This window comes from Staurois parvus, unplaced genomic scaffold (genome assembly GCF_062004578.1).
Source record: "Staurois parvus isolate SC_StPar_1 unplaced genomic scaffold, SC_StPar_1.0 ptg000696l, whole genome shotgun sequence".
Lineage (NCBI taxonomy): Eukaryota > Metazoa > Chordata > Amphibia > Anura > Ranidae > Staurois > Staurois parvus.
Genome location: NW_028318492.1, coordinates 988837 through 1003642, shown reverse-complemented (window position 1 = coordinate 1003642; position 14806 = coordinate 988837). Strand labels below are relative to the sequence as shown.

The window sequence follows — 14806 nt, the reverse complement described above, 5'->3', positions numbered from 1 at the left end:
TAAGGTGGGGATCACAGAACAGCATTTATCCTAAAAGCACAGGGTACCAGTGGTGGACCTGCCACTTCTGGTGTTCAATGGCAAATGCCAATCAAGCTCTATGGTGCCAGACAGTGAGCACAGGGCCCACTAGAGGACGTCGGGCCCTCAGGCCACCCTCGTAAAATCTGTTTCTGATTGGTCAGAGACATTCACACCAGTGGCCTTCTGGAGGATATTTTGTAGGGCTCTGGCAGTGCTCATCCTGTTTCTCCTTGCAAAAAAGAGCAGATACCAGTCCTGAAGATGGGTTAAGGACCTACGGTCCTGTTCAGCTCTCCCAGAGTAACTGCCTGTCTTCTGTAATTTCCTCCATGCTCTTGAGACTGTGCTGGGAGACACAGCAAACCTTCTGGCAATGGCACGTATTAATGTTCCATCCTGGAGGAGTTGGACTGCCTGTACAACCTCTGTAGGGACCTCATGTTACCAGTAGTGACACTGACCCTAGCCAAATGCAAAACTAGTGAAAAACAGTCAGAAGAGATGAGTAGGGAAAAAAATGTCAGTGCCCTCCACCTGTAAAACCATTCCTGTTTTGGGGATTGTCTCATTGTTGCCCATCTAGTGCACCTGTTGCTAATTTCATTAACACCAAAGCAGCTGAAACTGATTAACAGCCCCCTCTGCTACTTAACTGACCAGATCAATATTCCAGCAGTTTAACTGACTTGATGCTATACTCTGATTAAAAAGTGTTCCTTTAATTTTTTTGAGCAGTGTATATATACCATAGTTTGTAGACTCCATAACTTTCACACAGAATAAAAAATATACACTGATTTCAGTTATTTTTTTTACCAAAGAAATATAGCAGAATATATTTTGGCCTAAATTCATGAAGAAAGATTATTTGTTTGTAAAATTTATAACAGAAACTAAGAAAAAGGTGGGTTTTTTTTCAAAATTTTCAGGATTTTTTTGTTTGTATAGTAAAAAGTAAAAAAAAATCCAGCGGTGATAAATTACCACCAAAAGGAAACTCTATCTGTCTCAAAAGGATGATAAAAATTTTATTTGGGTACAGTGTTGCATGACTGAGTAATTGTCATTCCCCCCCATCCTCTCCAGCACGACCAACAATGCCACCATCAGTCCCACCCGCAAGCCAAAGTCCTAGGTGTCACTCTAGACTCAAACCTGTCCTTCCAACCCCATGTCCAATCGTTGGCAAACTCATGCAGGCTCCACCTCCGCAACATCTCCAAAATATGTTCGTTCCTAACCCCAGACACTACTAAACAAATAGTTCACTCCCTTATTATCTCACGTCTGGACTACTGCAACTCCCTTCTCACCGGCCTACCTCATCACAGACTCTCCCCGCTTCAGTCTATCCTGAACTCAGCGGCCAGCCTCATCCACCTTACCAACCGCTCCGCTCCTGCCACCCCCCTCTGTCATTCCCTCCACTGGCTTCCGATTGCCCAATGCATTAAATTCAAAATACTAACATTGACATACAAAGCTATCCATAACACTGCCCCAAACTACCTCACCGACCTGATACCCAAATACCACCCAACCCGTAATCTTCGCTCCTCACAAGACCTCCTACTTTCTAGCTCGCTGGTCTCCTCCTCCCACGCCCGACTGCAGGACTTCTCCAGGACTTCCCCCATCCTCTGGAACTCACTACCCCAATCCATCAGACTGTCACCTACCCTCCTCACCTTCAGGTGCACCCTGAAAACCCATCTCTTCAGGGAAGCCTACCCCGCCCTCACCTAACAGCCGATCTCCTCCACTCCTCCTACCACTCCATCCCCCACAGCCACTTCCTCCTGTACCACTATCCTCTCCCTCCTAGATTGTAACCTAGAAAGAGCAGGGCCCTCAAACCTGTGTATTGTTTTGTTACTGTATTGTCTCATGTTCTGTCCCCACTATAATGTACAGCGCTGAGCAAACCTTCTGGCACTGTATAAATACTGTATAATAATAATAATTCAAGTGACAGCACTGAAAGCTGAAAATTGACCTGGGCAGTAATGGGGTGAAAGTGTCCAGTATTGATGTGATTAAAGGGGGGAGGGGTGGTAAAAAAAAAAAAGCGGCTCAGCCAAACCATTTTACCTCCCCTGATTGCAAATGTAAACTAAGACTAAATTAGCAGCTACAAATGTTCAAAATCTGAAAGTTTAATATCACTTCAAAGCGGAACTTCATTCTCGCAACCAACATGGACTATTTCTAATCTTTTTGCTGCTAGCATTAGTAAATAGATAGGAAAGTGTATCATATTTACATGTTCTAAGGCTCGTTCACACCATGATGCAGAGACATCAGTTTTTCTGCACGCGTTCTGCAAGAGCACAACAAAATCAATTGTTCTCTATGTGCCCTGTTCACACCACAACACTACTATCATATGCAGATTTTTTTCTGTACAGTAATATGCAACGTGTATAAAACTCACTGAAATGTGCATGAAAACAGATGTCTCTGCAAATGAAATCTGCGTGCCAGTTTCCATCAGTTTTTCTGCACATATGGTGTGAAGAAGCCCTTAATCTTTTTTTTGTATTCTTTCATTTACTTCCTAGTGTCCATGCCTAGGCAAATTATGTCATACATCTCAGGAGTCTTCAGGAGGGGAGGGAGAGTTCCATAGCTCCCAACTGTAACCCCCGATTCACATATATGCGGCCGTGCGGGCTGCGTTTTGCACGGGCACAAGAGCCCATTCATTTGAATCAAGGAAGAAGTCCCTGCACTTCTTTGGAAAACACAGCCCACACAGCAACCTCGGTTCCCAGTACGGTTGCGTTTTTCAGTGTGGGCGACATGCCATTAGAACTAATGGCACCCGCCCGTTGGGTCCGCATGTCTCTGTGCGGGTGGTGCGGCTGCACCACCCGCACATATGTGAACCTAGGGTCCCTGATTTTGAGGGACTGTCCCTCATTTGGAACAAAGTCCCTCTGTCTCTCTTTCCTGCTCATTTGTCCCTCATTTTGGTCTGATCTACATAGTTGTATATAAAATGCACTTTTTATTAATCAAAAAAGTGTTTTACAGTGCTAAACCTTTCATTCAATTTCTTAATTGCTGCATTTGTATATTTCAAAAGCCAGTATGAAGGAATAGTAGTGGTAAAAAAAAAACACTTGTGGGTTTTCTCAATCATTTTTATTTGTATAATTCTCCTTTATGGGGGCGTGGCGGGGGGGGGGTGTGTCCGATATCTACATACTTTTGAAAATAGGTGTTTCTCCTCATTCCCATCTAAGAAAGTTGGGAGGTATGGAGTTGTCAGCTCAGCCAATGCCTGATCTAAGCACAGATGGACTCTAGGAAGTAACTGCTACATGCATCACCTGCCCTTAATGAAGATGGTCACTGACAGAAATGCCAGGAGGTGTTTTTAAAAATGATTTCTCAGCAAAATTAGGCATGGAGACATGGATGGATGGAGCAGTTTGCTTTGAATATTAAAAATGAATTTGATAGCATTTTTGGTTTGTGGTGCTCAGATGCAGTGCAGTTCTGCATCAGTACAGAAAGGTGTATCTCCTATCAGCCCTTAGTCTAGGTTCACACCTATGTGTTTTTCGCTGCATTTTGCAGAAAAGCACAGCAGTCCATTTAACATGATTTCCTATGGGACAGGTTCACATCTCCATGTTTTTACCCGGTGTGTTTTTTGGAAAGGGTCAAGGACTTTTTTAAACACAAAAAGTTGCATTTTTGGTTCCAAAGTCTTAATCCTGGGTTCACATCTGTGCAATTGGTGTCGCTGCAGATCCGCATGAAAATCCATGCAGCCGCACAACCCGCACAGAGGAATAAGGACCCAACGGGCGAGTGCCATTAGTTCTAATGGCACACCGCCCGCACTGGAAAATGCAACCGTACTGGGAACCGAGGTTCCCATGCGGGCTGTGTTTTCCAAAGAAGTGCAGGGACTTATTCCCTGCATGTCACGGGCACGGGAGTCCATTCAAATGATTGGGCTCTTGTGCCCGTGCAAAACGCGGCCCACACGGGCGCATATATGTGAACCAGGGGTTATTGGAGACAATGCAGAAAAGCATGTAGTGCGTTTTTGATGCATTTTATTCTTCCCAGCAAGAAGTTGAAAAAAAAACAAAATGCATCAAAACGCGTCCATAACGCATGTGCAAAAACGCTAAACGGACCAAACGCTAACTGCATAGGTGTGAACCTAGCCTTTCCAGCTGTAGCGCCCCTAAGGCACCACAAGATGGCATTAGTTGCCTCCTTAGTGCGGAACGCATGAGCCGTTTGTGTTGTCGGAAGTGACGTCAGGTAGTTGGTTGCCCAGGTGCTGAGAAGCGGTGCTAGACATGGCTGGGGACGAGGTGATATCGGCTCCGGCGGAGGGCACGAGTTTACCAGAAAAGAACGGTGAGGGCAGCGAAATGCTGTGTGTGGGCTACAAATGGCAGAGGACTGGCTCATGGCAGTGCTATCCCCTTGTCTCAGTAATGTTTTCCTATGCGGACAATAGCGGGCTCGGGGCTGCCGCGAGTGTTCCTGGGAGTTGTAGTCGGGTGGGACTTGGTCCGCTGTGTGTAATTGGCTGAAAAGACTACATATCCCGGCGTTCTATGGGCTGGCCCCAATGACGGTTAACTGTCATATGAAGAGGGCGGCTGATTATCTGTATAAAAACAGCCTTGTATATATATAAGAAGACTGATTACCAGGGTAGTCACTGGTCATCGAGGTTACTGCCATTTACACAGCTGGTTGGGTGACTTTATTAAAACGCTCAGAACCGGGGCTGGCTAGGAGAATGTTTGGATGTCATGTTTACATGAAAAGAACCTGATCATTGTGTAGTGTGACTTCTTCCAGTGTCGGTGGGACAGCCCAGATTGGTGGAATATGTTCCATAACCCTGGTGCCCAACCTGTGGTCCAAGGGACGCATGTGGCCCCTTGGTATATGATGTGCGGCCCTCGGGCCTGTCTGTCCTGGGAACATTAGTTAGAGTAATAGCATTGATCACTACTAGTCCTATGTAATGTTCCCAGTTTCGTATTGTCTGCTGCAGCATATCCCCAGCCAACAGTGTAGCATGTCCACACTCTGTGACCCTCATTTTCTCTACTAGGCCTGCAGTTTCTGACTCCTTTCAAGCATTACATATATTACATCACTACCCTAGTCTAAAAATACCAACTAAATTGTTTTCTTCGTTGCTCCCAAGACCTCCTGCTCTCTAGCTGCTTTGTCACATCCTTCCATGCTCACCTCCTGGACTTCTCCAGAGCTGCTCCCATCCTCTGGAACTCCCTTCCCTAATGTGTTTGACTATCTCCAGCTCTATCCACTTTTAGACGATCCCTGAAAACTCATCAATTCAGAGAGGCCTATCCTGTCCCCTCCTAAGAACTGTACATGTATTTTGTCCATCAGCCCATCCCCCACAGTCATTACCTTTTGTATCGAGACCCTCCCTCTTAGATTGTAAGCTCTAACGAGCAGTGTCCTTTGATCCCTCCTGTATTCATTTGTATTGTAATTGTACTGTCTGCCCTTATGTTGTAAAGTGCTACGCAAACTGTTGGTGCTATATACATTCTGTATAGTAATATACTGAATTATGTGCAGCCCTTTCGTGATTTCAAGGGTCGCATTTGAGGCCACCTTTAGCTCATAGGTTGGCAAACACTATCCTACAATGTATGACCCAGACCAGTGAGTGGGGCCAGGACATCTACCATGGTCAGAGGGCGGAGTAACAGATTGATGAACAATGATGTCTGAAGAATTGACAGCACATGATCGGTCCATGACTGCATCCTTTTATGGCAAGACCACTTGTCTGTGACAACATTCCCTAGTTTGCCTTCATTATTACTTCATATGTTCACATTTCTCTGTGTCCTGTAGTCTTGACTCTGAAACATAACATTAAAGGGGAACTAAACCTTCCTATCACTTTCATCCAAGGAAGCTGCCATCTTTACCTCTGTTTGATCTGCAGCTGCCATGATGCTGCACATGCGATCACATATGGCTCCAGCCAGCTAATGGATTGACAGTTTGGTTGAGAACACAAGCAAATGTGACAGTTAGCATTTCCAGCATTCCTGTAATGCAGTGTTTCTCAACTCCAGTCCTCATGGACCCCCAACATGTCATGTTTTCAGGATTTCCCTCAGATGAAACAGCTGTGGTAATTACTAAGGCAGTAAAACTGATCAAATCACCTGTGCAAAATAATGGAAATCCTGAAAACATGACCTGTTGGGGGTCCATGAGGACTGGAGTTGAGAAACACTGCTGTAATGTAACTTTTTTTTTTTTTAACCATTAAATTGATGGGTTTAGTTCCAATTTAATATTTTATGTTCTGTCATCATTGCCTGGAAAGAAGACCTCTTCCCCACCCCACCCCCCAAATCATGCTGTCTTGTGACTGATATGATATGCACACCCTAGCGATACGAAGGTGGAAATGAGCTCTGATGTTCTCTCAACTCATCTCTAGCCAAACTCAGAACTTGTGCTTTTTTCAATGAACTGCTGGTTGAATCATTCCTGCCCTGCAGCCTACATACATAAAGAATTGGGCTCTGGGGTGGGACAAATGTGGCCTGCAGCTCACTGAAGTAAGAAAAGATGAGTTTGGAGGATGCCCAGGCTCACCTCCACACAGAAGTAAGATTGACAACATTTTTGGGGAGAAATAAAACTTTTGATCTTTTTAACAATTTTTACTGGCCATGTGGCAATCGTACATGCAAGGGGAAAAAGCAGGAATGGTTCATGGGAAGGGAAGTTATATAAAGAGAAAGCAAGGAAAACAAATTGGGAGATGAAGGGGACTAGGGAGGCAGCAGAACCACATAAGGGGTGAAGGCCACAGAACCAGATGTTGATGGGGAGTAGAGGAGGCCGTGGAAACAGAAGTGGAGAGGGAAGGAGGAGGTAACAGAACCTGGGGAGGGGGGGGGGGGGGGGTGGAAAAGCGAAGGCAGCAGAACCAGAAGGGGCAGGGGGGGAGGGAATAATGGAGGAAGTGGAACTAAAAACAGGGAGGATGGAATTAGCAGAGGCAGAAGAACCAGAAGGGGGTGGAGGGAGAAGGCAGGAAATAGCAGAGGCAGTGTAACGAGAAGTGGTGGGAGGAGGTAATTGTGGAGGCAGCTAAACCAGAAGTGGAGGAGGAAGGAAATGGCAGACGCAATGGAACCAGAAGTGGAGAGGAAATGGAACAGTGGTGGAGACAACGGAATCAGAATTGAGGGGTGGGGGGGTGTTAGGTTGAGGGTATAGTGGAGGAAGTAGAGCCAGAAGTGGGAGAAAAAGGGAATACAGGAGGCAGTAGAACCAAATGATGGGGATGATGGGGGGGGGGGGGGGGCAGAGAGTAGAGGAGGCAGTAGAACCAGAATTGAGCAGAAAGGGAATAGTAGAAACAGCATAACCATATGTGGGGAAAGGGAATGAGGAGGCAATGGAACCAGATATGAGGGGGGGGTAATGGATTAGAGGTGGCAGGGGACCCAACTGTGGGTTGCAGGGGAAGGAATAAAGGAGGCTACAGAACCAGATGTGAAAGAGTGCACACCCAAGAAGGTAGCAGACAGGGAGAGTGACTTGCGAGGGCTCCCTGGGGTGCGGTGGTGGGAAAAGAGAGAGGCAATGGAACCAGATCATGGAGGTGTGAGAATAAGCGGCAGCTTTTAATGATATTGTAAAAAAAAAAAAAAAAAAAAACCTTAGGTAGCATAGATCATATGGCCTCTGGCTAACAGGATCATTGTGCATATTTCTTGTGATCTGAAACTGGGATTGATCAAGGTTCACACATTTGTGATTCTCTTGTATATTTGCATGTAGATCTGTCTGATTTCCCCAGTAATGCTCAGTTTAAAAATCCAGACTTTTTTGATGTTTGAACTGTGTGATGCATACATATCTAGAAAAATGCTATCTTTACCATTTTCTTTATAAACTATAACCTGAAGTTTACTTCTTTCTTTTAGTTACAGTAGTGGATCTTACAGGACAGGGTCTTCAGAAACTGACCACCACATTACCATGTGGAGCCGACACTCAAACATTGATTTTAGACAAGAACCAGATAATCAAATTGGAACACTTGGAAAAATGCAAAAATCTTACACAGGTGAATAAGAAATGGTGTTCTCCTCAGGGTTCATTTACAGCCATTAATCTAAATTGGATTTTTTTAAAGCTAAATTGAACTTTCAGTTTTAAATCTGCTACATACATTCCATGTGCATCCAAACAAAATAAGTCTTACAGTTTGTTTTCTTTATAAAGTAGCCACATCCTGAATAGAAAAGCCTGGTCCTGTCAGCATGCTGTAGAGAAGGACTCTTGCTGTTTGAGACACCACTGTTTCCATGCAGAGAGAGCAAGGGCCCTTCTAAAGCATGCTGGTAGGGGACATTTTTTTTTATAACAGGAAGTGAGATGATATCTTTCTTTCACCAAAGTTTGGTTTAAGGCTTGTTCACATCATGGTGCAGCGACATCAGTTTTTGTGCACACGTTCTGCTAGGTCACAAAATCAGTTGTTCTCTGTGTGCCCTGTACATACCACAACACTAGCATCACATGCAGATTTTTTTCTGGAATGTGTAAATAAAATTGCTGAAACGTGCATGAAAACTAATGTAAACTGATGTCTCTGCAAGTAAAATCTGAACGTCATTATTTCTGCACGTATGGTGTGAACGGAGCCTAAGACTTCACACACTTTTGTTTTAATGTATTGGGAATGTATTTTAGTTAGAAGTTCAGTTGGGCCTTAAATCTGAGTATGTATGATGTCTAAAATTTGTGCTTGCTAATATTAACAGCTTTAAATTGTGTAACTGTCACTGACAACTGTTTTTATACAATAAGTTAAAGCGGAACTAAACCCTCCTATCCTTTTTAGCCAAGGAAGCTGCTATCTTAGGCTCTGTTTGATCTGTAACTGCCATGGTACTGCCCATGTGATCAATTATGACACCAGCCATTTGATGATTTGACAGTTTGGTTAAGAACACATCCAAATGCGACAGTTATCACTCCCGGCATGCCAGGAATGTAACTGTTTTTTGAAAACTTTAAATTGATGGGTTTATTTCCAATTTAAAGTATATCTAAAGCCATAGCTTTTTCTTTTTTTCGTTTTGGATAGATTAGGAAATGCTATAACCCCTGTCATTGTCTTTTTTCCATTTTATTTTTGCTGACCATGTTCTATTTGGGAGTCTTGTCTTCACTTTCTGTCTAAAGATTCTTTTTGCAGACAGTTGCCAATAGGACAAAAATGTTCCTATTGGAAGATTTCCCCTTTGTTACTGTTCTAACGACAACTTAGAATTTTAGATCTTCCCTCACCTTCGGTCATGGTGATGATGGTCAACAGGACAAATAAAAAAAGTGAGGAGGGGGTGCAGACAGCAGATGTTCTAACCTTTCTCTACTCTAACAAAATGTGTTGAAAAAAACAAAAAAGAAGAAAAAAGTATTGCCTTTAGATACGCTTTAAGATTTGTGAGTAAATATCTTTTGCTGGAAATTAAGAGAAGTATTGTAATTTAATTTTTTTTTTTTTTATAAATCATACCTGCCTAGCTGGATGCAACATCAGTCCCCCTCTGGCTCTAATGGTGAGAACTCGGCGATTACATGACTGCTGAATGCTGAGTTCTCACAGCTGCTCTGAGCAGAGAGTGGGACTATCAGTCACCGTTCTCTGCTCAGCCCCTCCAGCACTCACTGGAGCTGTGGAGGGGGAAGGAGCGGCTGGCTCAGGCTCTCAGCAGCTCAGTGAGAGGCTGAGCCAGGTACCCCTCCGGACTCTGGGTTGGATCCTGACTTTGAAGTCGGAATCTTTCCCCAACCTGGACCCGCTGAGTGACGTCAGGCAACAGCAGACTTCAGCCCTGAATGAATGAACTGCACTCCTGTGATCCACAGGAGAAGTACAGCCAAAAGAGCTTTGGCTTTGCTTCTTTAAGTAGAATAAGGGAATGTTTTGTCCTCCAAAAACGGTGAATAATTGAAAGTGGTAGTAAGGTCTTTTTTTTTTTATATGTTTTACTTGTAGTAAGCCTTTAACTACTTCCCGTCCGGGCCATGTACATAAATGGCCGGATGGGAGCAGTGCAGGGGCGGGTGGACATTTATAAACGTGCTCCCGCTTCCCTGCTTGTGTGTACTCCCTAGGAGCACGGAGCACAGAGCACCACGATCCAGTGACATGTATATAAATGGCTGGATGGGAGCAGTGCAGGGGCGGGTGGCCATTTATAAACGTCCTCGCGCTTCCCTGCTTGTGCGTGCTCCGTAGCAGCATGTGGCACAACGATCCAGTGCCCGCTGTATCTGGAGGACACAGCAGAACACCAATCGCTGTACAGGACCTCTAAGTGAGGTCCCAATCATGTGATCACGGATTGGCCAATCCGTGATCACATGAATAGTAATAAGCAAGATGTCACTTCTTACATCATTGCTTACTACTAGTGAAATCTGTGAATGATCACAGAGGTCACATGGTACAGGGCTATTCACAACAGCCTTGTACCATGTGACAAGCTGTGACCAATCACAGCTCACACAGTATTTCTCATTGGCTGCAAGAATGCAGCCAGAGAGAAGGAGAAATGATTGCTTTTACAGCCTTTATGGGTGTAAAAGCAATCAGTGTAAAAAAAAAAAATCTTCATCACCCCCCACAAGTAGGGGGCTGCTAGGTTGACAGTATGTTAAAAAAAAAACAAATAATATAAAAAAATGAAATTAAAAATGTAAAAAAAATTTGAAAAATTATAATTTTTGGTTACAAACTAATTTGGTTTTTTTTTTTTACTAAAAATTTAACTGAATAAATTTTGGCCAAGATTTATGAAAAAAGATTATTTATTTGCAAAATTTTATAAGAAAAACACTTTTTTAAAATTTTTTGGACATTTCCATTTATATAACAAAACAAATAAAAATCCCAGTGGTGAATAAATACCACCAAAATAAAGTTTTATCTTTCTAAAAAATGCTTAAAAATTCCTATGGGTACAGTGTTGAATGACCGTGCAATTGTCATTCAAAGTGTGATAGCACTGAAAGCTGAAAATTGGCCTGGGCAGGAAGGGGGTGAAAGTGTCCGGACTTGAAGTGGTTAATAAGGCTTACCTGTAGGTACTGTAAATATCTCTTAAACATTCACTTTAGCAAAGCCGGTGATGTCACCAGCACATGCGCACTCTGTTCTCAATAGACGGCATGCTGTGGCCAAGACTCCCGCACACATGCACGGGAGTGATGTCACCGCAGCTCGGCAAGTGAAACTGACACAGTCCACGAAAAAGGAAGGAAGACTGGTGAGGATGGACCGTGACAGCGCTCCTCTGGAGTGCACTGTTTTCAGGTAAGTCTTTTGTAATGTGCTAGTATGTGATACATACTAGCACATTATGCTCTTAACTTGCAAGGGAAAGATTTTTTTTTTTTAGATTTATTTTTTGAGGTTTACTACCGCTTTAAAGAAGAATTCTGAAATCAGTCATTCTTATTTAGAACTAATAGAATATGTGCCTTGACAACAGTTGGATCATCTCAAAAAGGCAAGCTGATGTTTTTAGGCATGTTACATTCTTGGCATCCGGTTTTTGTTCAGCCCTTCATAATAGTATGATTTAGTGTAGTGTTTTCCCATGAATGGGCACCACAGATAACACATATCCTCATGGTAGCTGGTATACTGCACAGTTCAGGATTTATGTGCAGAACAACGTTGTGGGAGCATATAGTCTCAGCTGTCAGACACTAGAAAGGTAAAGTATTTAATAAGCAAATCAGATGTGTCTTTTGGGTAATTCAAAAAAGCATTTATAACTATTTTCTGGTGGCAGTTTCCTTTTGAACAAACTACACCTAATTCATTAATTTGTCCCCTTTTTTGGTAACATTATCTACAGGTACACCAATTTGGGTGGTTCTAACTACTGCTATTTTAAGAACCTGCCACCGTGGAAGTAACATATTCTTAAAGAATTACCACCAGTTTGCAGATTAGGAGCTGGTGTACAGAATGCTCTAAGGAGGGCATGACTGTCTTGGGAATCTGTTATGAATGTGGCAACTTCCTGCTCAGAGCTCTATCTCTGGCCCCATTCAGTTTTCAGCCGTGAGATTCCCCGGCCCAAAGCTAAATGTAAACAGAGGGGTTGGGAATACCCTAATATGCCAATGTGTGGGAAAGAAATCGAGTCACAGAGAAGGCGGACCTGATAAGGGAACTTGTCCCCATGGCTACAGTGCCTGGTACGCAACTGAGAGACTAGTTCCCTATCAAGTCCACCTTGTTTTTAAATACCAGTGGATGGCAGTGAATGATTTTGAAAGCCATTATTGGACTGAATAGCGGCTATGAATTTGACTAATGCCATGTGCTGTCAACCACCAGTAAGGCGGACCTGACAGCAAACTATCCTCTTAGTTCCTTATCAGACTCCACTCACCACAGTATAACATTTCTTGTCTGTGTGGTGGGCACAGTGGCCAAGGAAGGAGCCTAAAGGAGCAGGATGTGGCATATGGCGTAGGTATCATTTTTACGTAATCTTTATCCCTTACACTGATGACCGTTTGGTATAGTTCTTCTTAAAAAACGAGAATAGTTGTGGTAGCAAGCCAAATAGTTTGCGTTACTTAACAGTTCTGTAAATGTAGTTATATTGCTATTACATATTTTGTGTATTTATCAGTGTTTGCTATGTCTTTGTCTATGAATAGTTGTCTGTAGCCAACAATCGCCTTGTTCGGATGATGGGTGTTTCAAAATTATTCCATCTACGAGTTCTGAATCTACCCCATAATAGCATTGGATATGTAGAAGGGCTGAAAAACCTGGTGCACTTGGTATGGCTTAACCTTGCAGGGAACAATTTAAAGGTAAATATTTTTTTTTTTACAGCCACTTGAAGTGTTTATGATTTATCAACATATTATTCCCTTTTCTTTCAAAGATCCCTAAGGACTCATGCACACTGGATGTTTTTAACGCTGCTGTTATGGGCGTCTGGTGTTTTTTTTGCTGCCTCTAAACACCCCTGAATGTTAACCTATGTGTCGTGTCCCTGCACACCTAGGCGTTTAAAAGCAGAAAAACAACCCCACTGCCAGCATATCCAGGCGCAGTAGCACTTTTGCATAAAAAACACTTGAGGCTTCCAAAGACGCATCAAGCGCTTGAACGTTAATTCAATTCATTTGCCAGAATAAATATTATCATGGCGAGTGAAATGAATTAACAGCTAAGTTTGTTATGTGCCTAAATGTGTCTAAATCTGTTTACATGTGTCAAGCGGTCTTTCTGACAAAAATACAGCTGCCAGGATGAAGAGCATTTAGGAGAGACCACAAAGTCCTGTGCATAAGGCCTAAAGTTTCAGTGTGTTTATATGTAGGCAGTTAATTGTCCAAAATGGTTTGTCTTAAGGTAGACTTACATTGAAATGTAAACAAGGATCTGATTATTAAGTACTGAATGAACACGTCACAACATGTATGGTCAATTTGGGATTTAATAAATTACTTCTATATTCAGTAAACCTATCTGGTCCAATCACATTGCTCTTCTGTGTCAACAAGCATGATCAAAAATTTGTGACTTGAGGCTGTGTATGGTCTCCAGCATGATCTATAAATTTCAAATATCAGATTTTTGCTGTCTTGATATTTGACAGGTGGTAGATGTTATTATAATGAGAATTTTATTATAAATGCTTTTTTTAGAATTAATTTTCAATCTTTTTTTTTTTTTTTTTTTTCAAATCTCTCTAGGTTATCGATCAGATAAACAGCTGTACTTCACTTCAACATTTGGATTTGTCAGATAATAATATATCTCAGATTGGTGATCTCACAAAGCTAATATACTTAAGGGTGAGAGTTGAAGTCATTTCCTGTAATAGACCTCGTGGCTTTAAATGAAGCCATTTTCACTTGTTAAGTAATTGTTGAAATATTGGTGTTAATAAATTTGGGATTTGAGACGTCTTGCAACTAGAGAAGAATGGAAAAAGAAGCTAGACTCTTTTATTGTGATTTTGTGAGGTATTTACGTGTGTTGCAATGTTTGAAAATGGGTATTTCAGTCTACAGGGCATCATTAAATGGCTATGGAGAAAAAAGCATGTCTAAAATATAAACTACAGCAGGGGTGCTCAACCTTTTGAAGAGTGAGGGCCACTTAAATGATTTGGCAACTGGTTGGGGGCCAAAATAAAATTTAATGGTTCAGAATTTTGAATTTTTTTTTTTTTTTTAATAGCATATTGAATATTTTCCTCCTGCAGTCACTGAATGCTGGTGGGAAGGAGAGCAGAAGAAGCAAGGTTTCAGCAGTTGCAAGATGAAAATGAAGAGGATTGGTTCCTGTATATGCTGCCCCTCCTGTCCAAGTGTAATACAAAATGTGACAGGGAGGCCTCACAAGCCCCCTGGAAAATGGGGTGGGATTGCCATTGTGACCCCTGACCCTACACCAGTGGTTGGGGGGGTGGCAAAAACTGTTTTGCGCCCCCTATAAGGCTGCTTTCACAATGATGCGCTGTGGTGTATCCGCACCACGGGTGCAACGTAGTGCACCTGCATTTTTCCTGCAGGTTAACTGCTGGTTGCCATAGACTTCTAATATATTTTGTGGGTATGGTGCACTTACTGAATGCACACCAAAACTCCTGCATTCAGTTTAAGGTCAAGGGCAACATCAGAGGGTTCCGAGGGCCACAGTTTGAGCACCCCAGAACTACAGTGTATT

General features: G+C 42.7%; 1 protein-coding gene across 1 annotated transcript in view; it reads left to right on the top strand.

Moving 5' to 3' along the window:
* The first annotated feature begins 4305 nt into the window (after positions 1 to 4305).
* The window catches only part of CEP97 (centrosomal protein 97), a 45206-nt gene continuing 34705 nt past the window's right edge, over positions 4306 to 14806 (top strand). The window contains exons 1-4 of the mRNA XM_089652907.1: positions 4306 to 4410; positions 8007 to 8149; positions 12778 to 12936; positions 13828 to 13929. Coding sequence (XP_089509033.1) covers positions 4350 to 4410; positions 8007 to 8149; positions 12778 to 12936; positions 13828 to 13929 — 465 coding nt within the window. The 5' untranslated portion in view covers positions 4306 to 4349. The remainder of the gene's footprint in view (positions 4411 to 8006; positions 8150 to 12777; positions 12937 to 13827; positions 13930 to 14806) is intronic.